This window comes from Cuculus canorus, chromosome 29 (assembly GCF_017976375.1).
Source record: "Cuculus canorus isolate bCucCan1 chromosome 29, bCucCan1.pri, whole genome shotgun sequence".
In the NCBI taxonomy this organism is placed as follows: Eukaryota; Metazoa; Chordata; class Aves; order Cuculiformes; family Cuculidae; genus Cuculus; species Cuculus canorus.
In genome coordinates this window covers 2,144,776-2,167,154 of record NC_071429.1, presented here as the reverse complement: position 1 = coordinate 2,167,154, position 22,379 = coordinate 2,144,776, and the positions used below count along the sequence as shown (strand labels likewise).

Sequence of the window (22,379 nt, the reverse complement as noted above, 5' to 3'; positions counted from 1 at the left end):
GGAGGGACTGGATGGGCTTTGAGGTCCCTTCCAACACAAACTATTCTATGATTCTATGATCAGCTGTAATGGGATCCACTGTAACGGGATTGGCTGTGAGGGGATCAGCCTTAGGGATCAGCTGTATCGGGATCTGCGCCAACGGGACCTGTTATAATGGGATCGAGATGTAGGGATCAACTGTAGGGGTCAACCCTAACAGGATCCTCTCTAAGGGGATCAATAGTGCGATTCCGCTTCCAATACTGTGATTCTCCCCAATAGTGCGATTCCGCTCCCAGTAATCGATTCCCCCGCGGGTCCTCCACGCCGCCAGAAGGACTCCCTCCTCCCCACCATCCCCCCAGGGCGCATGCGCCTCTCTAGCCCCGCCTCCCGACCCGTGTCTCGATCGTCACTTCCGCCGGCGGCGCTTCCGCTTCCGCCCGCCTGGCTGCCGGCAGCCTTTACCGCGCCCGGCACAGGTAGAGGAGGCCTCGAGGGAGGCTCCGGCCCCGGCCCGGCGGCTCCGTTCCCGTCCCCCGGTACTGCCCCGCTCGGTGCCTCCGGTCCCGCCCCTGAGCCCCCGCCCGGTCCCGCTCGGCGGCTTCGGCTCTGTCCTCTCGGCCCCGGCCCTGCACGGCGGCTCCGGCTCCGGTCCCTGTCCCTCTCGGCGGCTTCGGCCCCGTTCCTAGGCCCGCCCCTGTCCCCTCAGTCCCGGCCCCGCTCGGCGGCTCCGTTACTGTCCCTCGGCCCGTTCCAGCCCCGCTCGGTGGCTCCGTTCTTGTTCTCGTCCCTGCGCTGTTCGGCAGTTCCGGTCCTGTTCCCGGTCCTGCCCCATTCGTCGGCTCTGTCCCTGCCCTGCTCGGTGGCTCCGTCCCCTGTTCTTGCTCCATTCAGCAGCTCCGTCGCCCATCCCTGCTCCGTTTGGTATCTCCGTCCCCTGTCCCGTTTGGTGGCTCCGTCCCCGTCCCCGCTCCAGTCGGCCCTGTGGTGCTGTAAGCTGGTGCGGGGCAACGGGGCCACCTGCGGCGTGAGCACTTGGAGGCCACAACCGGTGCCACCCATCCCCCGTGGATTCCCCTGATGCTTTTTCTCGTTGTCTTCATTTTTTAGGGCAAAAAACAGTGTGTCCGCCACCTGCAGCTCTCCTTCTGAGCCACTCCAGCTCCTCCGCTTCCCCCCGCCAGCTCCCGGGGCGGCTTTGGGGCTCCGCGCCCTCCCATGCAGCGTCGGAGCTCATGAGGATGGAGGCCCGGGAGGGGGCGCGGGCCGAGCGTGGCTCCGTCTTTCAGGCCTTCTCCCTGCCCTCGGCAGCCGGCCTGCAGGATGCACGCTCCCAGCCTGACACCAAGGTAAGGCAGCAGCGGCGGGGAGATGGGTTTTGGGTGGCTGACACCTTCCCTGGCACCGTTTAACCCATCATATGGGGTTTCCTGGGGGTTGGAGAGGCTGTGGGCAGCATTCCCAGAGCCTGGAGTTCCAAACCTGCCCGGGGCAGGGAGGCTTGATGGCTCTACGTGTGTTGTCACTGGCTGTGGCGTGCAGCTGAAATCCTGTGTGGAGCCAAAATCCACCTTGGAACCTGCCTGTGGGTGTAAACCCACGTCTGGGCACGCTCAGTCCATGGCCTTGGCAGGCACATGGAGCCAAAATTCCATGTGGAGCAGAATTCCCCCATGGAACCTGCCACGGGGGAAAACCCCTACCTGGGTGAGCTCATCTCACAGCCCTAGTGGGTGAATGGAGCAAAAGTCTCGCGTGGATCCTACCTGTAGGGTAAATCCACACCTGTGCACTCTCAGCTCATGGCCTCAGCGAGTGCCTGTTCCTGTCCCAACACTGCAGTGACCTCTGGAGGAGTCGACAGCGTAGCTGGAAGCAGCTCTTTACCCCTGTACTAAGATGAAGTCGATGTTTGTTTATCTCTTTCCTTATTAAAACAGCCCTTGTGCCAGCAGAGCGGGTTTTGGGAGGGTGAGCGATGCTCTGGCTGCATCACCAGCCCCGCGCCGGTGTCTCAGTGCACCGGGCTACTTCACTAATTGCTAATTCCTAATGATGGGCCTGGGGAGGAGCTGTAACTTTTCACGTTCCCCTCCTTTTCTTGTGCCTGGGATTGTGCTGTGCTTCCTCCTGATAACCTCCTGCGCTCTTCCCATGCAGCTTTTACCTAACAAGACCAGTGATTTTGCGTGCCCGGCCAGAAACGCATCCTGCGCTCTCAATTACAGCCCAGGTAAGGACATTTTCCACCCTGGAGTGTTGATTTTTATGGCTGTCGCTCTGCCCCACACATCCTGGGGAGGAAGATTTGGCTCTTTCATACTGCTTCCATCTCTCTCCCCTGCAGAAATCCGCTGCTCCGAGAGCTACCGGGCAGCGGCGGAACCCCGAGCCTTCGGCTCCAGTGCCAACGGGCAGTGGCGGGGATTGGCTTCGCTGGGCTCCGTGCCACCAAAGCTGAGGCTGAGCCGAGGCTCTTACCTTGAAGCTCGCAAAACCCCCAGGTATGTACAGCTCTCTTCTGTCTTCAGCCCTCCCTGCAGAGCCCAGGAGGAGCTTCTGGCGGGGATTTTACCCCCCCATAAACCATTTGAATCGATAAGAAGTCGGTTCAGAGTGGAAATAATCATGTGGGTCAAGGGTGGTTGGGTCTGTCGGCGCCTTTTGATGTTGATAAAGCTCCTCGTGGCAAAGATGCCTCGAGCAGGTTGCTAGCGGTGCTTTGAAGAGGGTGCAGAGTGGCGTAACCTGCCCACTCGGGAAGCTGCTGGTGGAATGAATTTATTTGGGATGCTGGGAAGAGAATGGGAGCAATCATGACCCTGCTGGGAAATGGTGAGGAAGAGCATGTTATTGTTTTGGGATGAAAACACACTGATTAGGGCACAGTGCGGGAACTCGTTTGGCAGCTGATGTAAACTCCTCTTGCTCCAGACTGGGTCGAATCTTCATCGCTCTGAAAATCCCTGCGGTGGCCAATGGTTGTTTGGAAATAGGGAGGATAAATTTCAAGGGTAGAAATGCCTGATGGATCCATGTGTTTTGTCTCGAGCTGTTAGGTGGGAGCGTGGGAGCGGGGAGCAGCAGGGCCGGGGAGGGAAGGTGCTCTTAAGGATCCCAGAAGATGCTGATTGTGGCGGTGCCGGTGGTGAGGTTCAGCCATTTTGTGGTGCGGGCACAGAGCGGGAACGGTGGATGTTGGCGGGCTTGGAGGCTGCTGCTCCTTGGCCTTGCAGTGCCATCTGCTGGCATTTGCTCCGGAGAGCTGGACTCCGGCTTCTAAGCGGTGTTTAAATCACAAATGGAATACTTGGTTCTGATCGCGGTTAGGCAGCCAGGAGGATGGAGGAGAATGAGAGGATGGACTACAACAAGCAGAAAGTCAAATAAAAGTGTTTTTCTTCTCTCCTCGCAGCGGGACGTCCAACAGTTTTGTAGGAAAATCAAACCACCATTGCCATGTGTCGGCTTTTCCGATCAAACCCGCTCAGAGTCCATCCTGGAGCGGTCCATGTCGTCGCAGCTTGCTTAGCCCCAAGAAAACTCCCCGGCGGTTCATCAGCACGGCAGAAGAGGTAAGGAAGAACCTGGGAGGCTATTCCATGAGTGGGTTTCTCCAAGGAGATCCATTCAGGGCTCCATGAGGCGCTTGTGGTGGCTCTGACTGCCTGTCCTGCGCTGGATTCACTCCTCTGCCAGGCAGAAACTGCCTCCGGCTCTGCTCCCGCTGAGACCTTGGCTGTGGTTGCTCTGGTCACGGCTGATGGCTGGATGCTTCGAGAGCGCTGGATGTTCTTCCATCAATACAATTCCACATGTACCCACTCGCGGTTCACAGTGTTGATGTTGAAATCATGTTGTTGAGACATATCTGATTGTTTCCCTGCAGACTGTTCGAGAGGAAGAGCGGGAGATCTACAGGCAGTTGCTTCAGATGGTCACAGGAAAGCAGTTTTCCACGTCCAAGCCCTCTTCGCTCTTCCCCTTCCATCTGTGAGTCCATAAACTGCTCTCCCCCAGCTGACAGCGCCACAAGTTTTTGCAGGGAGCTTACTTTCCATTGTTCCTAGGTCCAGGTGTTCCAATTCCAGCAAAACTCTAGTGAAAGAAACTCCCAGCAAGAACTCAAAGCTGTTTGAAGCGCCCAGGGTTGTGCCAGCCAGTTCAGCAGCCAGCGTTCTTGGAGCGCCGGAGCAGCTTTCCCACAAACCAGCACTCTACTCTGCCTCCACTTATCCCAGCAGGAGCTTTGAGTCCAGTAACTCCACAGCTCAGCATCAGCAAGAAATTCTACCAGCATCAAATTCGCAGTCAGAAGGTAAAAAAGAAAAACCCAACCAGCCAAAAACAGAACCTAAAGGGATACCTTAAAACCTAACAATCAGGTTAAATATACATTGCTTACAGGAAAGCTGAGGAGGGGCTCTGGATCAGGGATTGCAGGGACAGGACAAGGGGGAACGGTTTTGAGCTGAAAGAGGGGAGATTGACATGAGGTCTTAGGCAGAAATGTTTTGCTGTGAGGGTGGGGAGGCCCTGGCCCAGGTTGCCCAGAGCAGTGGGGGCTGCCCCATCCCTGGAGGGGTTCCAGGCCAGGTTGGATGGGGCTTGGAGCCCCTGATCCAGTGGGAGGTGTCCCCTTCTCCTGCCAGGGGTTGGAACTGCATGGGCTTCGGGGTCCCTTCCACCCCAACGCATTCCAGGGTTCTATGTGGTAAACTTTCAGTATTTGGACCACTGCAGCAGTGACTGCGAGGGAACAACAGCCTGTGAACTTCTCTCTCTCTTTAGGGTCGGACTCTGTCATTTTACTCAAGGTAAAGGATTCCAGAACTCCAGCACCGAGGTGAGCGGCTGTAAAATGGTGTCTGGAGGGAGGGGTGGGTTTTGCAGCTGACACGAAGCTGGGCAGAAGTGTTCATCTGCTTGAGGGCAGGAAGGCTCTACACAGGGATTGAGACAGGCTGGATCCGTAGGTGGAGGGCGGAAAGGATCTGCAGAGGGAGTGGGACAGGCTGGATCAATGGATGGAGGGCAGAAAGGTTCTGCAGAAGGTTTGGGACAGGCTGGATCCATGGATGGAGGGCAGGAAGGCTCTACACAGGGATTGAGACAGGTTGGATCTGTAGGTGGAGGGCAGAAAGGATCTGCAGAGGGATTGGGACAGGCTGGGTCCATGGATGGAGGGCAGAAAGGATCTGCAGAGGGATTGGGACAGGCTGGGTCCATGGATGGAGGGCAGAAAGGATCTGCAGAGGGATTGGGACAGGCTGGGTCCATGGATGGAGGGCAGAAAGGATCTGCAGAGGGATTGGGACAGGCTGGATCTGTGGGCTTAGACCAGCATGACGAGGTTCAATAAGACCAAGTGCCAAGTCCTGCACTTGGGACACTACAGCCCCGAGCAGCTCCAGGTTTGGAGAAAAGTGGCTGGAAAGCTGCTTGAAGGAAAAGGACCTGCGGTGCCAGTTGACAGCAGCTGATCACGAGCCAGCAGCAGCCTGGTTGGACAAGAAGGCCCATGGCATTTTGGCTTGTATCAGAAACGGTGTGGCCAGCAGGAGCAGGGAAGTGCTTGTGCCCCTGTACGTGGCACCTTGAATCCGGGGTTCAGTTTTGGGCCCCTCAATCCAAGAAGGACATTGAGGGGCTGGAGCGCATCTGGAGAAGGGAACGGAGCTGGGAAGGGGCTGGAGAACAGGGGGTCTGAGAGGTGGCTGAGGGAGCTGGCGTTTAGCCTGGAGAAGAGGAGGCTGAGGGGAGACCTCATCACTGTCTACAACTGCCTGAAAAGAGGTTGGTGCTTGTCTCTTCTCCCAGGTGACAGGCGATAGGATGAGAGGAAATGGCTTCAAGTTGCACCAGGGGAGGTTTAGATTGGATATTGGAAAATATTCCTCCACAGAAGGGGTTTTTGGTCACTGGCAGAGGCTGTCCAGGACTGCGATGGAGTCCCCGTCCCTGGGGGGGGTTCAAAAATCAGGCAGATGAGGTGCTCGGGGATGGCTCAGCAAAGGATAGGGATGGTTGGGCTCGACCTCAAAGGTCTTTTCTAACCCAGCGATTCTATGATTCTATTCTATTTATTGCCGGCTCTTCCTGCTCAGGCAGCAGCGCCGTCCTCGGGTCATACTTACAAACCACTCTTCAGGCAATTCCTCCCTTCCCACGTGAAGGAGCACGCTGATACCTCTCCTTTCTCCCTCTCTCTAGCCTTCCATTCTTCCAGGCAGAACTGTGGATCAAAGAACTGTAAGTCCATGTTTTCTGCTCTGTTTTCCTATTTGTGTGTGGAAATAAAAGACGGATTTGTTGACACAAACTCTGCTTTTTCAGGACCAGCGTCTATGACTCGCGCGCTCGGGAGAGGTGGCGGCAAATCGAAGAGCAGAAAGCACTGGCCTTACAGCTGCAAAGCCAGGTAACGGAGAGGAGTTACTGCAGGGGCAGGTTCTGCAAATCCAGCTGTTCAAACACAGACTAGAAAGATGAATCTGAAATAGAAAAGTGACAAAAATCAACTCCCCGGGGCTGTGGTGTCTCCATTGCTTCCCCTTCCCATGGCAGGGCTCTCAGTCCTGTCATCCCCAGGATAAATCCTCCCCCTTCCTACCCCTTTCTGCATCTTCTGGAGTGATTTGCCCCACGTAGCTCCCTTGTGAGCCCTTGGGAACGCCCTGATCCGAAGGTCTTTCCTTCAGCGGTTGCAGGAACAGGAACACTCAGTGCAAGATCTGGTGGATTTAAATCTTCGAGTACCCCTTGAGAAGGAAATCCCGGTCACGGTGGTTCCAGAAGAGAAAGAGGATGCCAAGTCAGCTGATGGCGAAGAGGAGTTCCCTGAGATCACTGAGGTAAGTCCTTCTGGATCCGTGTACAGACACAGGTGGATAAAAGACTTGGATAAGAAGGTGATTTCAGTTCTGGAGTCCTCAGTACAGGAAGGACATGGATTGAGTCCAGAGGAGGTCACGGAGGTGATCCAAGGGCTGGAGCACCTCCTGTATGAGGATGGGATAGTTGGGGTTATTCAGCCTGGAGAAGGCTCTGAGACCTTAGGGCAGCTTCCGGTCCCAAAAGGGGCTCCAGGAAAGCTGAGGAGGGGCTCCTGATCAGGGAGTGCAGGGAGAGGACAAGGGGTGAATGGTTTTGAGCTGAAAGAGGGGAGATTGAGATGAGCTCTTAGGCAGAAATGTTTTGCTGTGAGGGTGAGGAGGCCCTGGCCCAGGTTGCCCAGAGCAGTGGGGGCTGCCCCATCGCTGGAGGGGTTCCAGGCCAGGTTGGATGGGGTTTGGAGCCCCTGATCCAGTGGGAGGTGTCCCTACCCGTGGCAGGGGTGGGACTGGATGGGCTTTGAGGTCCCTTCCAACCCAAACTTTCCCAGGATTCTATGATTTCCTGATATCTGTGCATAGAAATCAATAGCTGTCCCTTTTGCCACGTGGATTTTGTAGTGAGTTTATCCTTGTGGAGCGAATAATAAACCCAGGTTTGAAGCCAGCCTTTGTGATGGGAACAGCAGGAACTTCCTTTGTCTGCTTCCCTTTCCAAACCGGTCTATGTCCTCCCTGCAGGAAATGGAGAAGGAAATCAAGAATGTGTTCCGAGGTGGGAACCAGGACGAGGTCCTCAGTGAAGCTTTCCGGTTAACAATCACTCGGAAGGACATCCAGACCCTCAATAACCTGAACTGGCTTAACGACGAGGTGAGCATCCACCTTTGGCTGATAATGGCAGTTTCCTTTGGCAGTTTGAAGCATTCCATGCTCCAAACCATTCCATGATATGAGGAGAAAAGCCAACATAGAGCAGGCATGTGAGGAAATGACAATACTGGGAGGAGTGGGACAAGGGGAACGTCGTCTAGAGACAGCTACATTCTTAAATCTTTCTGGGTTTTTAAGGGTTTTAGGGCTGCAATTTCCCTCAGGACACATCTTTGGAGGGACAGGTAGAGCCCAAATCAATTTCTTCTGTATTTTTGCTCAGGGACAGAGTGCCTTGTGCTAAAGTGTCACCACTCTGACACGTCCTGGCTGCTTTTTCTTCTCCAGATCATTAATTTCTACATGAATTTGCTGATGGAGCGGAGCAAAGAGAAGGGGTTGCCAGCAGTTCACGCCTTCAATACTTTCTTCTTTACCAAATTGAAAACAGCGGGGTACCAGGCTGTGAAACGATGGACTAAAAAAGTGGATATCTTCTCTGTGGATCTCCTCTTGGTGCCCATCCATCTGGGAGTGCACTGGTGCCTAGCGGTGAGTGAATAATCACAAGAGAGCATCACTGGAGCGCGTTCTCCTTTAAACTCACCCTGCTGAGGCTCAAATTCCACGGATTTTGAGACGCAGCAGTTGGTACGGGAGGTTAAGATTGGTGTTTGTGCCCCAAATTGAAGTCGAGAGCGAGTAGAATGATAAAAGCGGCTTTTTGGTGTGGTTCGAATCAGTAGAGATAGAACTCACAGTCGTAAAGGTCATGACGGGCTCACTTATTCTCCAGAGAGGGATCTTGTTTCCACGTTCTCACAAACTCGCCTTTAGAGGCATTGCCATGGGATCGTTTGGGAGAGATTTAGAAGACAGATACCGCACGGTGCTCTGCCTCCTGCCCTGTCCCGGCCCGTCTCTTGGGCACCGGCGCAGTAACAGATCGCGCGTGGCTGTCGAGCCTGCGTCAGCCTCAAAGCTCAGTCCTCCTGGAAGGTGTAGAAGTGGGGCATGGGGCCTCCAGAAACCCACCTGGGGGACTCGTGCCTCCAACTGCTCGGTTATGTGTGCGGAGCAAAGCTTTTGTAAACCGAACAATAAGGGTAACAGAGCGCTCTTGTGTTTTACCCTATTTAGAGATTCAGGTGCTTAAATAACACAGCAGGAAGCGAGGGTGTTGGGAAGGATGTGGAGGATGTCAGAAGTCCTCTGAAATCCTTCTCTGCTTTGAAATGGTGAAAACTCGCTTCATTCCAGGAGCAAAGCCTGTGTCCTGGAAGAGAGACGAGCTCCCTGTGCTCCGTGTTGTTAAGGAATCTCTCCTTGTTTAGGTTGTGGACTTCAGGAAAAAAACCATCACCTATTATGACTCCATGGGTGGAATAAACAGCGAAGCCTGCAGAATCCTGTTGTGAGTAATGCTTCTTTGAGTTGTGCCTCTTTAAAAGACAAACAGCTTCTTGGCTCACCCTGGAAGCAACAGGACAGTTACTTTCTGGGTCCTGAAAGGAGGATTTGGAGGAATAACCCAGTTTACTCTACGTGTTTCACCACGTGTTGATGTGGTCTGCAGTTACAAAGCTGCTTGTGCAGAGAACCCTGTGCTGATGCCGGCTCTTCACCTCTTCCCAGAAGGCTGACGTGGCCTTTGTGGGTGTGGAGAGATCTTGGAGCCATTCCACTCAGGACCTCAGCCTCTGCCAATCTGACAGAGGGTTCCTGGGCATCATTTTTAGGAGGAAAGCAGCATCCAGGCCCCTGAGGGTTGTGGGACCTTCCCTTGTCTCCTGCAGCTGCTCGGAGAAATGGCATCTCCTGGCCCTTCCGCCAGGTGGGAGCTGTTCCTGCCTGTGGCACAGCTCAGCTCAGGAGCTTGGCCTTTTGTTTTGAGGAGGAGATTCTGGTGAGCGTGGTGGTAGGTGCAGGGTGTGTGGGTGTCTCTTGCGTCAGGCCACAGATAGAGGTTTGCATGGGTCACTTCATTCCGAGGCCCGGCAGGGTGTTACGTGCTGCGCCGTGCCTGCACCCCAGAGGTCAGAGAAAGCTGCGCTTCTGGGATTCAGACCACAGAGGAGGTCTTGGTTTTCCGATCCTGAGCCGTGCTCTGCGAGGGAGCCAAGCTGGCTGCCTACGCTCTGAGCTCTCATAGAAGAGAGGTGTTCTCATGTCAAATCCAGAGCTGTTTTCCCATATTTGGAAGCTGCTCCCGAATGGAGGGCAATTAAAAATAAGGTACTTAAGGGAAGAGGGTGAACCCCTCCCCCTTTCCAAGGTCCCCAGTCACGTCGAGCTGTCGGGTTTGATACGAATCAGATTGCACAGTGATTGACAGAGCAGTCGCCAGCCTCTCTGTCACTCTGACGTTGACCCTGGGGCAGCCGTCAGTTCTGCTTCTCTTCTCAGCTGCTCTGACGCTGACTTGGGAATCTGATCGGAGTCTTCTGGCATGAGGTTGAGTGTGTCAGCAGAGCTGTCACTCATCCAGTCAAGGAATGTGGATAATGATAAAGAGAGACAGCAGGGAAATGCCATTTCCAGTCCGTTTAGCGCTTTCCTTTTCCAGTTCAGGTGCTTTGCAGTCTGCGCACAGTGGGTTCATTCAAATAACTCTGAAAATCCCTGTTTCCCTTTTCGTAGAATCATAGAATGGTTTGGGTTGGAAGAGACCTCAAAGCCCATCCAGTCCCACCCCTGCCATGGACAGGGATACCTCCCACTGGATCAGGGGCTCCAAGCCCCATCCAACCTGGCCTGGAACCCCTCCAGGGATGGGGCAGCCACCACTGCTCTGGGCAACCTGGGCCAGGGCCTTCCGTCCTCCCAGGAAAACATTTCTTCTTAATGTCTAATCTAAGTCTTCTCCCTTCCAGTTTAAAGCCGTTGCCCCTCATCGTGTCACTCTATGCTCTTGTATAAAGTCTCCTGCAGCTTTCCTGGAGCCCCTTTCCGTCCTGGAAGCTGCTCTAAGGTCTCCCCGGAGCCTTCTCTTCTCCAGGCTGAACAACCCCAACTCTCAGCCTGTCCTTGTAGCAGAGGTGCTCCAGCCCTTGGATCATCTCTGTGGCCTCCTCTGGACTCATTGCAACAGTTCCATCTCCTGATGTTGGGAATTCCAGATCTCAACACAGTTTTCCAGGTGGAGTCTCGTGAGAGCAGAGCAGAGGGGCAGAATCCACCCCCCTCGCCCTTCTGGCCACGCTTCTGATGCAGCCCAGGACACGATTGGCTTTCTCGGCTGCGAGCTTCTCATCATGTTGAGCTTCTCATCGATCAGTACCCAAAGTCGTCCTCGCCGGGGCTGCTCTCGATCACATTGTTCCCCTGGTGTTAATTTAGAGGAAGGAAAGGGAAAGGCAAAGAGCTTTGGAAATGGCAAAACACAGGGCAGTGCCTCTGTGGCTTCTGCCTCTGCTCAGGAATGGTGCAAGCAGGGCTGGCCTGCATCAGGGCAGGGATGGTCTGGGTGGAATCGGTTCCCTTTAGCCTGAATTTCTTGGATTCCAAGGAAAAAGGCAAGGATGTCTGGTGAAATGAAGCACCTGGGATGTGAGAGAGGGACTCAGGAGTCCTTCTCGTGCTTCCTTTTGTGATCTGGGATGCAGAAGGAGGTCCCAAACTTGTGGCAGAGAGCAGCGGAGATACAGGGTGTTCCAGGTACGCAGGGTGAGTGGTAGAGAGCCGGGATTTCAGGTCGCTGTTACTCTGGCCGTAATTGTTTTCCCTCTGTTTCCTTTTAGGAGGCTTTTATTGGTTGAATGCAGTGGGAGGATCACACCGGGAAGAAGGGACGGAGGTCCTATTCATGGTTAGTGACCCTTTCATGCTTTCAATCTTTAGAGCTTCCTAAAAGTGTGGTGAGTGTTGTACCGTTAGCCAGACTTCACCGAGGAGGGAAACTGAGGCACAGGGAACACAACCAATTCCATACAGGGTCCACTGGCTGGGCTAGGAGTGAGCCAGGACTGCAGGCATTTGTGGTTTGGTGGCTGCCAGGCTTTGCTTCAGCATCCAGGCTCTCACACAACCCAAGCGTGAGGTCTGGAGAGGGTTTTAAAACAGCTGCCTCTGGTTTTAGGGGGTTTCTGCTTGGGGAGCGCAGCGCTCGCTGTCTTGGCTCTGCTGCAATGATCTCCGCTTTGGAGCGGACACCAACCAATGTCTTACAGTTAATTAAAACTTGGTTCTGCTGTGCCAAGGCCGGAGGAAAGCAGAGGGGACAGAGCTACAGGGAACTCCCGCCTGTGGAATCTCTTATCTCTTGGCAGCAGCAGCTCTTGCGATGCCGCCCTTCTGCAGCCTTTACCTCGAGGCGCTCAGAACTGCGTGGTGGTGTTGGCTTCAACGGCTTGTAGTTGGCATTGGTGAGGCCACACCTTGAATCTTGGGTTCAGTTTTGGGCCCCTCGCTCCAGGAAGGACGTTGAGGGGCTGGAGTGCATCTGGAGAAGGGAACGGAACTGGGGAAGGGGCTGGAGAACAAGAATTTTGAGAGGCGGCTGAGGGAGCTGGAGTTGTTTAGGTTGGAGAAAAGGAGTCTGAGGGGAGACCTCTTCGCTGTCTGCAACTGCCTGAAAGGAGGTTGGAGTGAGGTGGGTGCTGGGCTCCTCTCCCAAGTGACAAGTGATAGGATGAGACGGAATGGCCTCAAGTTGCATCAGGGGAGGTTTAGATTGGATATTGGGAAATATTCCTTCACTGAAAGGGTTGTCAAGCACTGGCAGAGGCTGCCCAGGACCGTAGTGGAGTCCCCATCGCTGGAGGAGTTTAATAGACAAGTAGATGAGGTGCTCAGGGATGGTTTGGTATTGGACAGGGACGATTGAACTCGATGATCTCAAAGGTCTTTTCCAACCAAATGATTCTATGATTCTAAATCACCGAGGCATCCAGTTGTGGTTTTTTTGTGTGTGTGTAAGGCCTGGAGAGGGCAATCCCCCATTTTCTGAGTTAGGGAAATGAGGTTAAAAGCCTGCAATACTGGGTGGGGCATCTCGGGCCTGGTGGGGTTTGATTCGGTGTGTAATTATGCTTAAAAACTTTTAAGCATAATTTTTAAAGGCATCAGACTTTTTCTCCTTGAGATCCTGACAAAGTTCATCGCCTCATCTCTGCCTCCTGAAGTTGTCTCATGATTTAAAGTCAAGGCATTTTCTTTCGATCCCCTCCTGCGATGCGGTTCAGGATGTTACCCCGCAGGACCTTTGCTCAGTGTTCCTTCTACCATGCATCTGATGTTTGCGGATCATAGAGTCTTAGACTCACTAGGTTGGAAAAGACCTTTTGGATCATCGAGATCATCATCATCTCCGTGCGCGGGCTGCTTTTAGGAAACCACGCAGGTGATGGTCCCGGTTATCATGGGCTGCGCATAGCAGGTTATTTCCTTGCTTATCTAGAAAATAGCTCAAAATTCCCTGCCTGCCGTGTGTCCATCAGCATTGCAGCCAGGGCTTCTTGTAGCTGCAGATCGAACTGGCTGTGCTGAAGCTGCGCGATTGCTTTATTCGCGAGAGAGCCAGCACTCTTTTAACTTCGCTGGTCTCTTTGCCTGCCAGACGAGTCTGGCGCTGGGATCCTCCTGCCGCCCTCACTCCGTATGTGCACACCACGTGGAGATGTTGCTTCGAAGCTCCTCCTGGTTCCTTGTGTCATGCGTCCTTTTATTTATCTACACGGCTTCACTCCCCGTCTCCCAGTGTGTGGAACGGCACGGGCTGCGCGCTGCTGCTCTTATTTTAGCCAAGGATTCGAGTGGGCTCTGTAGGTAGGCAGCAATTCCCGGGATTTGTTTTCTATTTCAATTTGAAATGAGGCAGTTTCACTAACAAACATTTTCACCGTGGTTGTGTTGTGCAGATAAGCTGCTCCCTTCCTCCAGCTGCCATGCCGGAGGCTCGGCTCACCCTTATTCCACACTCAAAGCAAGGAGTTTCTTCTCCATCTGTTCAGTTTTCATTTGGAGATGAGACATGGAGACTCCTCATGCTGAGATTAACCCCCTGCTGCTCTCGTCCAAACTGCAGCTGAGTCAGAGCAGCCGAGCAGAGAAGTGGCCCAGGAGCAATCACGGCCGGTGCTGGCAGCGCCTGCGACTGGGGAGCGGGGCTGGGAACGCACGTCGGCTAATGAAGGTCGACAGAAAATGCTTGTCTGGACCTGATCTGGGCCTGCCCGGAGGGAGAATCCCCTCCTTGACCCTCTGACATCCAACAAAAGCTATTTCTGGCTGGTTTTTAGAGACGCGATTGCTGGGATGGATCTGTATCTGCATTCAGAGGCTGCTGGCGGGACTCTGCTGCCCTTTTGAGGACTTGGTTCAGCAGCCCCCACGTATTTCTGGGCCTCTTCACCCCAGGAGGGTTTTCTTTGAGTACCTCTTTAAAGCTTTGATAGATAGAAGCTCCCTGATGGGCAACAGGTCAGCGAGTTCCACCCAACGTCTCATCTGTGGGGCACTTCACCCCCTTCTCCCACCACATTCCAGCATTTACTAACAGCAAGATGTGATTTTGCCAAGTCTTTGTGGATCAGATTTCCAAAAGATGGCACATCTCTTCACATTGGCGGCCAAACCCACCTCCCTGTCCGTGCCAGCTGCTCTCTTGACCCCTCAGCTCGAGCCAGTAGCATCTAATTCCCTCGCTTTTCCTTTCCAATCTTTCTGATCCCAGCTGTGACGGTGAGAAGGCTCCTTGGGTTGTTTTGAGAAGATGCCAAAGGTGGAAGAGGTGGTTTCAGAGGCTCTTCCTGGTCTGTTTGGTAACTAGGATGAGCAGAGGGCGCCTGCAGAGCTGAATGTCGCTTACTGGTGTGGGCAGCCAGCAGAGAGGGCCTTCGGTAGGGCTCTTAAGAACATCTTGGGCCCACAGCTCGTCTCTTTGGCCCCTCTCTGGTCCTGCTTTGTGTCTGTGTCATCGAATCATAGAATCATGGAAAGCTTTAGGTCAGAAAGGACCTCAAAGCCCATCCAGTCCCACCCCTGCCATGGGCAGGGACACCTCCCTCTGGATCGGGGCCTCCAAAGCCCCATCCAACCTGGTCTGGAACCCCTCCAGGGATGGGGCAGCCCCCACTGCTCTGGGCAGCCTGGGCCAGGGCCTCCCCACCCTCATCAGGAAGAATTTCTTCCTAATGTCTGATCTAAACCTTACCCCTTCCGATTAAAAGCCATTCCTGCTCATCGTGTCACTCCATGCCCTTGTAGAAAGCTCCTCCACAGCTTTCCTCAGGCCCCCACCGAGGTAGACATCATCTCTGTGGCCTTTTCAGGACCCATCTCAACAGTTCCATATCCTCCAATGCTGGGATTCCAGAACTGGACACTGCACTCCTGGACACCCCAATGTCCTTCCTGAGCTCCCCTTTCCATACTTCCCAGTGAAGGGAACGGAGCAGGGTCGGGCTCTGCTCCCAAGTTGACAAGGGATGGGATGAGAAGAGACGGCCTCAAGTTGCACCAGGCTAGGTTTTGATTGGATATTAGGAACGATTCCTTCATGGAAAGGGCTCTGAGGCCCTGGCAGAGGCTGCCCAGGGTGGTAGTGGAGTCCCCATCCCCTGGGGGGGTTCAAAACCCGTGTGGCCGTGGCTCTTGGGGACAGGGTTCAGTCATGGGGGGGTTGGGCTGACGGTTGGACTGGATGAGCTTGGAGGGCTTTTCCAACCTCAACGATTCAATGAGGATTCTAGGATCGTTGAATGCCAGGAAGCCCTGGTTCACAGGAGGCCATCAGAGATGGAGCTCAGCCCTCCAGTCTCCTCTTGAGGATAACGCTCCACTTGCCGGAGCCTGCGGAAGCAGCCCTGTGACTGCTGAGCTTTTCCCTGCCATGAGTCACTGATGAATTAGGTTTGTTTATGGTTTTGACTCCCTGCTTGGCAGGTACTGATTTTGGATGGGTTTTTAAGCTCTACGTGGTCCTTTTCACTGCCTCAATGCCCTTTTACAAGGGTTGAGACGAAAATATTGGACTTCTATTTTGCATTAATTGTGCAAAGATGGCAGAGGACACCTTAGGTAAACAGACATCTCCTGTCCTGGCTAGTTTCCCTGCTCCTCTGAGTGAGCTTTCCTTGTTCTCTTATTCCTACAGGCAATACCTAAAGCAGGAAAGTCTGGACAAGAAGAGGAAAGAGTTTGACACTAATGGCTGGTCACTGTTGAGCAAGAAGAGTCAGGTGGGTGAGGAGAAGGGATCTCTCTTGCTTTTGTTCTTGGCCCTGATGTGCCTTTCCTGACTGGTTTTCCCAACGGACGCCTTCTTGTGGTGATTCCATGGGGGAAAACAAATCTCAGCTCTTCTGCGGCGAGCTGCTTCGCTGTGGGCCTGTGCGGACTTCATGGAGTTCAACAATGCCGAGTGCAAGGTCCTGCACCAGGGTCAGGGCAATCCCAAGCACAAATCCAGGCTGGGCAGAGAATGGACTGGGAGCTGCCCTGAGAAGGACAGAAGGACTTGGGGTGCTGGGGAATGAGAAGCTCCACATGAGGCAGCAAAGCGCACTCACGGCTGAGAAACCAGCCCTGCCCTGGGCTGCACCCAGAGCCCTGCGACCAGCAGGGAGGGAGAGGACTCTGCCCCTCTGCTCTGGTGGCCCCACCTGGAGCCCCGAGTCCGGTTCTGGACTCCTCAGCACAGGAAGGACTTGGAGCTGTTGGAGCGAGTCCAGAGGAGGTCACAGAGATGATCCTAGGGCTGGAGAACTGCCTGTACGGGGACAGGCTGGGAGAGTTGGGGTTGTTCAGCCTGGAGAAGAGAAGGCTCCGGGGAGACCCTAGAGCAGCTTCCAGTGCTGAAAGGGGCTCCAGGAAAGCTGAGGAGGGGCTCTTGATCAGGGAGTGCAGGGAGAGGACAAGAGGGAACGGTTTTGAGCTGAAAGAGGGGAGATTGAGATAAGGTCTTAGGCAGAAATGTTTTGCTGTGAGGGTGGGGAGGCCCTGGCCCAAGTTGCCCAGAGCAGTGAGGGCTGCCCCATCCCTGGAGAGGTTCCAGGCCAGGTTGGATGGGGCTTGGAGCCCCTGATCCAGTGGGAGGTGTCCCTGCCCATGGCAGGGGTGGGACTGGATGGGCTTTGAGGTCCCTTCCAACCCAAACCATTCCAGGGTTCTGTGACAGCCCAGACCCATGTGGAAGCAGGGAGTTTCCTGAGCCACTGGTACCCCCGTGCCACCTTGATTCCTGCTGCCCACCCTCTCATCTTCATCGCGGTTCCCAGCGCTGGCATCTGGCTGTGCAGAGCTGCTTTAGGACTTGCCTGAGAGAGGTCCTTCACATGGAGCTCCTCACCCTTATGAACTGGGTAGTGGGCGCCGTCTCTTCTGGAAATAACGTTTGATTTTGTGTGTGTGTTAAAGGAGATTCCTCAGCAGATGAACGGCAGCGACTGCGGGATGTTTGCCTGCAAATACGCCGACTGCATCACCAAAGACAAACCCATCAACTTCACCCAGGTAAACCCCACCTCGGGCTGTTCCTTGTGGTCACCGCCACGTGGCACGCACTCGTGCACGTTCCTGTTGTCCAAATGCCGTTTGCTTCCTTCCCTGTGGATCTGAATTGCCCTCAGCACGCGCAGGGATTGTTCTGCTCCTCCTGAGAGCGGACCTGACTCAGTGGTCCTTTAGACCATGCTGAATTGATCCTCTGAAGCCATCCCGGCTCCTTACGTTGTACTCAGATCCGTGGGGAAAGCTCGCAGAACCATAATGTGACCCACTTGTAGCAGGAACCAAAATGGGACGTTGCAGCCCAAATCCTGGGGAATTTCAGTGTTGGTTAATGTTGTCAGCCTCCATGGGATGTGCCATGCTTGAATATTTTACTTCTAATTATTAGATAATGTCATCAGCGCTACATTATTCCCCAGACTTCATCCATGTCCTGATTTCTTCAACTGGAAAGTGAGTTTGTCCCAAGAAAGGCAAAAAAGCTGCAGCTGCAGCACCGTGTCCAGCAGTGAGCGATGTTGGCCAGGACAGGCGAACCCTCTGCTGTGTCACAAACTGGTTGGATGACCCAAAGAGTGGTGGGGAATGGAATTCAATCCAGTTGGACGCTGGTCCCAAGCGGTGTCGCCAGGACTCAAAGTTGGGTCCAGTTCTGTTCTATGTCTTTATCCATGGTCTGGATGAAGGGATCGAGTGCTCCCACAGTCACTTTGTGGATGACTCTAAACTGCTCAGGAGTGTTGAGCTACTGGAGGGCAGGGAGGCTCTGCAGAGGGATCGGGCCAGGCTGGATCCATGGTCTGAGACCAGCGGGATGGGGTTCAACCAGGCTCAGTGCTGAGTCCTACACGTGGGTGACACCAACCCCAGGCAGCTCCAGGCCTGGGGAAGAGCGGCTGGAACGCTGCCTGGAGGAGAAGGACCTTGAGGTATTGGTCAACAGTGGCTGAACATGAGCACGCGGTGGCCAAGGAGGCCACCAGCACGTGGCTTGGATCAGCCCTGGAGTGGCCACAGGAGCAGGGAAGGGATCGTCCCCCCCAGCACTGGTGAGGCCACACCTTGAATCCTGGGTTCAGTTTTGGGCCCCTCACTCCAAGAAATAAGTTGAGGGGCTGGAGTGCATCCAGAGAAGGCAACAGAGCTGGGGAAGGGGGTGGAGAACAGGGGGTCTGGGAGAGGCTGAGAAACCTGGAGGGGTTTGTGTGGAGAAGAGGAGGCTGAGGGGAGGCCTCATCGCTCCCTGCAGCTCCCAAGAAGGAGGTTAGAGCCAGGTGGGGTCAGGCTCTGCTCCTAAATAACTAGTGATGGAATGAGAGGAAAGGGCCTCAAGTTGCGCCAGGGGAGTGTCTCATTGGATATTGGGAAAAATTCCTCCATGGAAAGGGTTCTCAGGCCCTGGCAGAGGCTGTCCAGGGCGATGGTGGAGTCCCCATGCCTGGAGGGGTTTAAAAGCCGGGTGGCTGAGCTGCTCAGGGATGGCTCAGTCGGGGACAGGGACAGTTGGACTCAATCTCAAAGGTCTTCTCCAACCAAACGATTCGATGACGTGCTGATGTACCTTCTCTTTCTCTTTCCCTCTTGCACAGCAACACATGCCCTATTTCCGCAAGCGAATGGCCTGGGAAATCCTTCACCGCAAGCTGTTATGATGCCGTTGTGCTGAAAGCCGCTTCCTTGCGCCATTGTATCAGAAGTGCCCGGATTTGGCTCTGCCTCGTGACCTGAGAGCCGTGACGGCCACAGACCTGCCCGGGTCTCCACTCAAAGACACGGCAGATGAGCTCTGCAGCATATTTTTGATAACGCACCCTCCACGGACCAAGGGAAACCTTCAGAAGCACACTTGCTTTTTGGATTTTTTTTGTATTCTGAGACCCGTTTTTACAAGCGATTTCAGGTGCTGAGACTCACGGGGGGCAGCTTCAGGCATTCAAGGAACTTTGGTTGCTCTGTTTTTTCTCTGCTGGCTTCCGGCCGACGGCGTCTCTTCAGGAGGGAGCCTGGATTCCAGGGGAGGGGATGGCACTTAACATGGCTTGGGATGCTCTGCGCACTGAGTCGGGTGAGAAAACCCTACCTGGGGATGGATAGCGGGAAGATTTGCTTGCAGAGGACTTGTCCTTTGCTCCCGTATTATCTCCCCGTTGTCCTCAAAGCCAGCGTTTTCTAATCCATCACAAACTCTCCCCTAATCCTACCACGATAACCCAGCATTCTCACTTCTTGGCACAGCCTGGCTGGGACCTTCGGACAAGAAGCGTCCCTCGAGGGTGGCAACCAGAGCCAAATGATCTCCAAAAGGCACCGGTTTGTTAAACGCCACTTTTGCCAAGTCCTTTTCTGCCCGAGGGATTTGTCTCCCAGTCCTTTAGCAGCAACTGTTTACGAATATTCAGGTACAAAACTCAAGCAGAGCCGTCGGATCGGTTTGTAAATATTCCCGACCGTTTAATCCGGAGTGACAAAAGAACAAAGTCTTGCGCTGGGTTGGGGTTTTGCTTTTCCTGCCTCCTTGTGGGAGCTGGGGCCGCAGCTTTGTCCTTGCGCAGGGGGGCCCTGGCCAAGCGGGATCAATCGCTCCTCTCTCTCTGTGATGTTTTGCACATGTTTTGCCTGCGGAGAAGGGCTGAGGCGGGGTCAGAGGTTGTAGCGGGAGGCCGGGAACCGCAGGCAAGTGCTTCCAAAGGCATCTCCGAGTCTGTTCAGGACGAGCTGCGGCCCCATCGCTCACAGAGGGAAAAAGTAAAACATTCAGAAGCACCGAAACCCTTCCCAAAATGGGATTTTTTTGGGGGACTGTGCGGTGCTTCCAAACCCTTTACCCTGGGCTCCGGGTGGTCCCAAAGGGGCCGTGCTGGCATTTTTTCACTGGGTTAATTTATTCTCGGTGCGCTGTGGGAGGAAGCAGCCAGGGTTCGAGGAGCTTCCCAACCCTCCGAACCTGCTTCTTTTCATGTACAGAACCTTTTTACGTACAAGTAAAGAATGAAATTATCTCCACTTTTGTATTTTTGTCTCCAGAAAGAGAGAGAGGGATATTTTTTACGTTTTTCTCTACCCGTAAGCAGTAGTTTTGTACAAAATGCCTCCCTCGCTCCCGCCTGGTTGTGGTCTTTGTAGGCTGGTTTTTCCCCTTTCCCCTCTCCCCTCTGTGTGTTTTATACTGAGTTCATTTATTACGTTTTTCTATCTTTTACTGCAAGTAAAAATCAAAGCATACAAAACCCCCCAATGTAATGAATCTGTTCTCTTTTCGGGTAAAGGAAAACTCATCGGGAGCTGCATCCCTACACCCAGAGCCGGAGCATCGCTGTGGGGAGCAGCCCGTGCTCGGGGAAAGCCGTTTGGGGTCATTCACCCTCTGGAGTTAAAATAAATCCCTCTCGGCAGGCTCGGGCACTCCCAATCCAGGGTCTTTTATCCCGGTTGGATGGAGGATGGAGTTGGAGCTGCTGTGAGCTGGAGTTCAAAGCCCTTTTTACAGGTGATCTTGCCTTTTTGCTCTGTTCCCAAGCTGGAGGCGGGGGAGTTGGGAGCGGGGATCCTGTCCCAGTAACCTGCTTTAGGTCTTCAGCCCTTCCCACCCTTTGGAAGGAGCTTCCAACCCACGTTGCCCCCACTTGGAACAGTAGTTCTAGGCTGAAAGAGTCCCTTACAATGTCCCAGCAACAAAATCAACAAGTCCCTTGTTTTCCTTGGCTCCTTTGCTCCCAAAAAAAGCCAGGGAGCAACTGGTCCCGTCAAAGGCGGTTTGTGCCCGGGCTGTGCCGGCACCCCGAAGGGATCGCACCCCCTCCCTGGCCCGTGGCTCCCAGCCCTCTGCGGCCGCTAAAAATGCATTCAGCATTTATTCCTACCCTTCTTTCTGGCTTATTAATAGAATAAATCACATTGCCCAGCTCGCCCGACCGTCCCAGCCTGGGGATTTTCAGGTCATATTGACTTTTTTTACCTCCTTCCTGTATCCTTATTCCTAGACATGAGGGAGATTTTTGCCCGCTGTTTCCAAAGAGTCAGTTATTAGCATCGCTGCCGTTCTTCACAAACACACACGTGGCTTCTGTAAATACCCGCGGCGCTGTCTCCCACCTCAATGCTCCATTCATCCGCATCCCAAAGCCGTGCCTAGAAGTCAGGAGTTACCTGCTCTGCGCTAAAGGAGCTGCGATGCCTCTCGCAGCCTTTGGGGCAGGGGGATTTGCACCCAGGAGAGGGTTTTCCTGGAGGTTTCTCCTGAAATCTTGTGGCTATCAAGGAGCCGCGCTCCTCGGATCCTTCTCTGGATGCTGCTGCTTGCTGCCGGGGTATTTGGGAGCGATGCTCCCTGCCCGGCTTCCGTGCAAGAGTGTGGTTGTGCCTCTGCCGGCCAAAAGGCTTTTCTGAAGAGCGAGTGGTTGGTTTCTTCTCTCCCTTTCTCCCCGAGGATCCTTTTTTCCCACCCTGGACATCCCTTTGTGCTCCCAAAAGGAGGAAAATAGGAGTCATATCTGCTGTTTCAATACAGGTTGGGGGATTATGTGATTGAGAATGAGTCCAGAGGAGGCCACGGAGATAATCCGAGGGCTGAAGAACCTCTGCTACGAGGACAGGCTGAGGGAGTAGGGGTTGTTCAGCCTGGAGAAGAGAAGGCTCCAGAGACCTTAGAGCAGCTTCCAGTATGGAAAGGGGCTCCAGGAAAGCTGGAGAGGGGCTTTCTACAAGGGCCTGGAGTGATAGGATGAGGGAGAATGGCTTAAAATTGGAAGGGGGAAGATTTAGATTAGAAATTAGGAAGAACTGAGGGTGAGGAGGCCCTTGCCCAGGTTGCCCAGAGCAGTGGGGGCTGCCCCCTCCCTGGAGGGGTTCCAGGCCAGGCTGGATGGGGCTTGGAGCCCCTGATCCAGTGGGAGGTGTCCCTGCCCATGGCAGGGGTGGGACTGGATGGGCTTTGAGGTCCCTTTCTATGATTCTCTACCTTCTGGAGACTCCCAGTTGTCCCTTTTCCTCGGCTCCCCTCATCACCCGGCCTTGTTGGGACCTCCCTGTACCCCACGCTGTCCCTGCTGGTTTCTGTAGCAGTTTTCAGCGTCACCTCCAGTTCCGGTATTGACCTGGACCAGGTGGATTCAAACAGGGAGTGAGCCCATTGCCCTGTTGGGTCATCCCAATACAATCCTTAATGGAGAACTTCTAGCTTCCTGCTCAGTTGAGTGGGTGGGTGATCTCCAGCTCTTGGTGTAGAGCAAGGGTGAGCCA

General features: G+C 54.2%; 1 protein-coding gene across 2 annotated transcripts; it reads left to right on the top strand.

The window, feature by feature from the left end:
• Nucleotides 1-411: 411 nt before the first annotated feature.
• SENP1 (SUMO specific peptidase 1) lies at nucleotides 412-20,391 on the top strand. Of its 2 annotated transcripts, none has more exons than XM_054051580.1 (17): nucleotides 412-524; nucleotides 1,096-1,334; nucleotides 2,146-2,218; nucleotides 2,333-2,489; nucleotides 3,401-3,560; nucleotides 3,875-3,978; nucleotides 4,056-4,303; nucleotides 4,777-4,831; nucleotides 6,199-6,237; nucleotides 6,322-6,406; nucleotides 6,687-6,839; nucleotides 7,560-7,691; nucleotides 8,040-8,243; nucleotides 9,026-9,105; nucleotides 15,787-15,871; nucleotides 17,049-17,144; nucleotides 18,731-20,391. In XM_054051580.1, the coding sequence occupies exons 2-17, from the start codon at nucleotides 1,221-1,223 to the stop codon at nucleotides 18,791-18,793; spliced, it is 1,848 nt and encodes a 615-aa protein (XP_053907555.1). In that variant the 5' UTR covers nucleotides 412-524; nucleotides 1,096-1,220; the 3' UTR covers nucleotides 18,794-20,391. The 2 variants fall into 2 exon arrangements, with proteins under 2 accessions (XP_053907555.1, XP_053907556.1); XM_054051581.1 differs by having other exon boundaries at nucleotides 418-464.
• Nucleotides 20,392-22,379: the final 1,988 nt, after the last annotated feature.

What these genes read in the sequence shown, in the direction of transcription:
- SENP1 (XM_054051580.1), top strand. Translation starts at nt 1,221, where the DNA reads ATGAGGATGGAGGCCCGGGAGGGGGCGCGGGCCGAGCGTGGCTCCGTC. An exon ending in GCTCCCAGCCTGACACCAAG is followed by an intron (nt 1,335 to 2,145) that starts GTAAGGCAGCAG and finishes CTTCCCATGCAG; the next exon opens with CTTTTACCTAACAAGACCAG. An exon ending in AACCCATCAACTTCACCCAG is followed by an intron (nt 17,145 to 18,730) that starts GTAAACCCCACC and finishes CCTCTTGCACAG; the next exon opens with CAACACATGCCCTATTTCCG.